We start from the raw sequence: 5,403 nt of genomic DNA, 5'->3' as shown, positions 1-5,403 counted from the left end.
GCGATTTCACTCGATGTCATTTTGGGGATGTAAAGTTTCATTTAAATGTGTTTTTAATTTGCAGCAGGTCACAAATCAGCGTTGAACTGCGAGCTGTAAAACAATAAACCAATTTAACCAATTAGACAACAAAAGATAAATCCGAGCCTGGAGGTCAAAGTTTCTCATATCTCTGATGTCTTTAACTCAAGTTAAAAATTTTCCCCCAATTTCATTTTCAAAGTTTTCTCCTGAAAATCTTTTTTTAATGCCTTTTGTACACATAACAAATGCAGATGTGGACCAAGAGACTGCATTTAAGTGAGCCAAAGTTAAATAATACAATATACAATACAGCCAAATGTGTCATGGATAGAATTGTCAATAATTTAGATAAAGGCAGGTGTCCCAACAGCAGCTTTTTTATCTGATAAGAGTCCAAGGTTTCCTCCAGTGCCCCTTTGAATTCAAGAGCCAACAAGACTTGGTTATCAAGTTATGATAGGTTATAAAACAGTTAAAAGTGGAACTCAACCAGGGTGAAAATGTCTTTTCTCATTAGTTTTGGAGGGTTGATTTCCCTCCAAAACTAATGAGAAAAGACATTTGTCCTAAAAAAAGACTATGTGGACACTGACCTGGTTTTTAAATCTTTTGAAAGGCTCTTTGTCATATTATGACATTTTGACCTATTTTATGAGGCAGTTAAAGTCCACCGCCAGAGGTTATGTAATCCACCCATCACGGCATGTTTGTGTTGTCACACATGACGATGAACACGTAGAAGATGATTCAAGGCTACAAAAGCTCAGCTGCAGGCAGCTGCGGACTCAGACAGAAATGGAGGCCATATTTGCCAAGAATGGATCAGAAACTCCAGAACCAGTCGAGGCTGAAGTCAGGGGTGAGTTTAAAACCCTAACAAAATAAACATGTGTTGGGTTTATTTATCAGTCATGGTTCAAATACATTTTATCCATTAGAAAACAACAATCTGATGAACAAACTGTATATGAACCTTCTTTCATTAGAAATACTAAAACATAAGAAAATATGTATTTTAGTGCAAACAATATTTGAACTGTTATGTTTTTAAACTGAGCTGCACTTCAAATATATTCAAATGATCAGAACCATGACACATGGGTGCATCTTTTCATTATTTATTGATTTATTTGCGGATTAACGTGCATACATACAAGAATAAAATAGAAGAGGGGATTTTATTTATAGTCATTTTTACAAATATAGAGCATTATCCGTCACCGTCATGCTGCATTCAATGGTCTGATCATCTTATTTCCTAGTTTTGTCTACCTTCCTCAAGATTTTACAAAATGACCTGTTTTACCTGCAGGTTCCATTCCGTCATGGCTGCAGGGCACCCTGCTGAGGAACGGGCCCGGCCTCTTCTCGGTGGGCAATTCACAGTACAACCACTGGTTCGACGGCCTGTCACTCATCCACAGCTTCACCTTCAGAAACGGTGAGGAATCCTGGAGTGCCGACAACAACCAGGTGTTTTGTGTGTTTTTTAAAGCTTGTGTCATTGTTGCAGGCGAGGTGACCTACAGGAGCAAGTTTCTGAGGAGCGAAACCTACAAAAAGAACTGCACGTCCAACAGGATTGTTGTCTCCGAGTTTGGGACGATGGTTTATCCGGATCCCTGCAAAAACATCTTCTCCAGGTAATGGAAAAAAAAATCGAGGTTGACGTCAGTGCCCTCAAATCAGAGTCAAAGAACTGATAAAGGCGTTTGTCGTCAGAGCATTTACGCACCTCTGCAACGCCATCCCGGACTTCACCGACAACAACTTGATCAATATCATTCGCTATGGCAAGGACTACTACGCCAGCTCTGAGATCAACTACATCAACCAGATCGACCCCGTTACCCTGGAAACCGTGGGCAGGGTAACTTCTTTGAGTCGCCCTGTAAACTTGCACATGCGTCAAACTCAGTCCTGGAGGGCCACGATCCTGCCGGGTTTTCTGTCCTGCCAGGATGAAAATGCCTTCAGTGGGATAGAAAACCCGGCCGGATCGTGGCCCTCGAGGACTGAGTTTGACATTCCTGGTGGCTCGAGCTAATGACCTTCGCTGCGTTTCTGTAGGTGAACTACCGGAACCACATCGCTCTGAACTTGGCAACGGCTCACCCTCACTATGACGAGGAGGGCAACACCTACAACATGGGCACCGCTCTGATCGGGCTGGGGCTGCCAAAGTACGTCATCTTCAAAATCCCAGCTGAGACTTCAGGTATGAGGGCAAACAGGTGGGGAGGGAACCCAGCATTATCTGGATCTCAGAAACAGAATGCATCAGAAATCAGAACCGAATTGGAATCTTCACAGCAGCAGCCTGCAGTGCCTCAGGGCTTTCAAATGTAACACAATTCTGAATTATACAGATTCCTGTGGTCTTATGGGTGCTATAACCCCCCCCAGGGTGGGATTATGAATGTGCTCTATTTTCTAACTGGTGGGAAACAGTAATTAGATGGAAAGAAAGGTGGTTTGGGCCATATGATGACCCATGAACCTTAAAAGCCCCTTATGTGTAAGATCTGTTCCTATATGTTTCCAGGAATATTTAAATCCAGGATGGGTCGGAGTGAATAGGGAATTTCTCACATTTAGGGCAGAGATGTGTGAAGCTGGAGAGTGCAGCGTGTGACCTAAACCCCCAACCCCCTGTTTTAGATAAAGGCCACAAGAAGCCGGCGCTGAGGAAGGTCCAGCAGATCTGTTCCATTCCGTTCCGCTCCACTATGTTTCCCAGCTACTTCCACAGCTTCGGGATGACAGAAAACTACATCGTGTTTGTGGAGCAGCCGTTCAAACTGGATATAATCAAACTGGCCACCGCCTACTTCAGAGGCGTCACTTGGGGAAGCTGCCTCAAATTTGATAAGGATGACGCCGTAAGTCCTTCGCTCTCGCGCTTCCTGTTGAGAGGAAAACGACAGTTTCAGGGCACATTTACGGATCAATGTCTCACAGACGGCTAATCTGTCTGAATGCAACATGGAAGAATTTCCACAGATGACAAACACAGGCCTCTATTTATATTTTATAAGTTTGCAAATATTTTGGATTACTCTTTTCTTCTACTTACAAGAGCTGTGCTCAAGACCTCACTTTTGAGTATCACATCAAATCATAGTCCGATTAGTGAGGCCGTACGTTACCATGCCGACAATACGTGAAGTACCGTCAAAGCTTGTGGTCAACGCATGACAAAAGTCGTTGCAGGGTTGCGATTTCTTAACACTGCGGATTCTATGGCGTAAATTTGGGACCAGCAATAAGGAATCAAACCAACCTTTTCTGTTCCAGACCTTCTTTCACATCATCAACAGAACGACAGGAAAGGCCGTCTCCACCCGTTTCTATGGGGACGCTTTGGTAGTTTTCCACCACATCAACGCATACGAGGATGATGGGCACTTGGTGTGTGACCTGATAACCTACAGCGACAGCAGCCTATACGACATGTTCTACATCAGAAATGTCAAACAGGACACAAGCAACTTCGTCCAGTCCAACCAGAGCTTCTGCCCACCAGTTTGCAAGAGGTTCGTCTTCCCGCTGAACGTCAACAAGGTACAGTTCACGCAGCACCCCCCAAAACTCCGCTTTTCTAAATGTCTGGGGTAACACATGAATGGTTTTGCCAGGATTCCCCCAGAGGATCTAATTTGGTGACTCTGACAGACACCACAGCTCAGGCAGCGATGCAGGAGGACGGATCCATCTACTGCCAACCAGACACCCTGTTTGAAGGTTCTTACACCACCGTTACTGATGCACTGCTGGATTAACGCTCCTCAACAGTCAAGTCTGATCTCCTCTCAGGTCTCGAGCTTCCTGGGATCAACTACAAGTTTAACTCCAAGAAGTACAGATTCTTCTACGGGTCCAGGGTGGAGGTTTCTCCACATCCCTACAAGGTGAAAACCTCCTCCAACATTAAGTTAATTGGTAACTGGCCCCAGGTGTGGTTGTCCTGGGACGGACCGGTAACCTGTCCCTGGGTGGAGACCAGCCTCTCGTCTGCAGACCACTGGGAGAGTGTCCACGATAGCAAATAAGAATCGGGCAACATAAAATTGATGGATGGGGGGATGGATGGGTGATTATGACCTCATCTTGAATTCTTTTTGTCCCAACAGCTGGCCAAGATTGACGTCGTGACCAGGAAACACCTCGAGTGGAAGCAAGAGCTCTGTTTCCCGTCAGAACCAGTGTTTGTGGCATCTCCTGGGGCTGATGAGGAAGATGACGGTGAGGCTTTCACTGACCAGCATCGCTGATTTATGACGATGTTAAAATGTGCTGTCCTCCACAGGGGTCATTTTGTCATCGGTCATCTCTTCGGATCCAAAGATCTCGCCGTTCATGCTCATCCTCGACGCAAAAACATTTACAGAAATCGCCCGAGCCTCCATCCCCACCAGCGTCCACTTGGACCTTCACGGACTTTTCATTCCTGATTGAGTCTGAACTTCCTTCATATTCATCCTGTCATTAAAATGTACTTTTTCAGGATTTTCTTTTGTCACATTTGGCCATAAAATGAGGAGACAGCAAAACATTTGCGAATATTCACTAAGACTCCTACGACGTAAAAGTAGCCCTTAGTGACATCAGTCTAAAAAAAATAATATTTTTTTACCCATTGGTTAGATAAAAGTTATTCACATCTTTTTTAAGATGCTGAAACAGAGAAGATGGCAGAACAGAGGAAGGAGAGAAATTCTCCATCAACTGAACAACACATTTATATATCATTTGCAACACCCTATACAATGACCATCTAAATAAATAATACACACACACTATGTGTAATAAGTTCCATATAAATATATAACAGACCTTAATGAAATGATTGAACAAATGAGTCATCCCTTATTACTGTTAATTAATAAAATGCACTTGGAGAACTTTTGTATGAAAGCAACGTCACGCTCGAGTTTGGGATGAATGTCCAGACTGGTGGGATTCAGCCGAAGATATTCAGCACAACGGCACTGTCTCCCATGTAATGTTGCTTTAATCGCAGATTTCAGAAGGCCGTATCACCTAGCAACAGGCTGAAAAAGGTTTCTGCCCCCTCCTCACTCAGAGACGTCCTGAATCACTCCGCCAGGAGCTCTCAGAGGAGGACGGGCCCGGACATCTTTCACATACATCTCATTTAATGTGATGGTGATATTAAAACTCGCTTTGTTTTGTCAAGTTTGTTTTAAATGTGTGAGTCATAGATTTGGTGATGATCTAAATTTAAGACATCTTTTGGGTTCAAGTATGCTGGACAATTTATTAATTCATGGGATTCATGCATAGGAAGTCTTATGAAATATCAAAATATTAAGTTTCATTTTGTTGCTAAACGCTTACATTGTTCAGGGAGAACTT

General features: G+C 43.5%; 1 protein-coding gene across 1 annotated transcript; it reads left to right on the top strand.

Annotated features, from left to right (window-relative positions):
• Positions 1 to 692: 692 nt before the first annotated feature.
• On the top strand, positions 693 to 5,223 carry bco1l (beta-carotene oxygenase 1, like). Its single transcript, XM_057027201.1, has 11 exons — positions 693 to 883; positions 1,337 to 1,465; positions 1,538 to 1,667; positions 1,747 to 1,894; positions 2,095 to 2,242; positions 2,686 to 2,906; positions 3,322 to 3,588; positions 3,663 to 3,768; positions 3,841 to 3,935; positions 4,158 to 4,269; positions 4,334 to 5,223. The coding sequence occupies exons 1-11, from the start codon at positions 820 to 822 to the stop codon at positions 4,480 to 4,482; spliced, it is 1,569 nt and encodes a 522-aa protein (XP_056883181.1). The 5' UTR covers positions 693 to 819; the 3' UTR covers positions 4,483 to 5,223.
• Positions 5,224 to 5,403: the final 180 nt, after the last annotated feature.

This window comes from Takifugu flavidus, chromosome 3 (genome assembly GCF_003711565.1).
Source record: "Takifugu flavidus isolate HTHZ2018 chromosome 3, ASM371156v2, whole genome shotgun sequence".
NCBI classification, from domain to species: Eukaryota; Metazoa; Chordata; class Actinopteri; order Tetraodontiformes; family Tetraodontidae; genus Takifugu; species Takifugu flavidus.
Note: the sequence above shows the minus strand (reverse complement) of the source record. Positions and strands in the feature narration are given on the sequence as shown.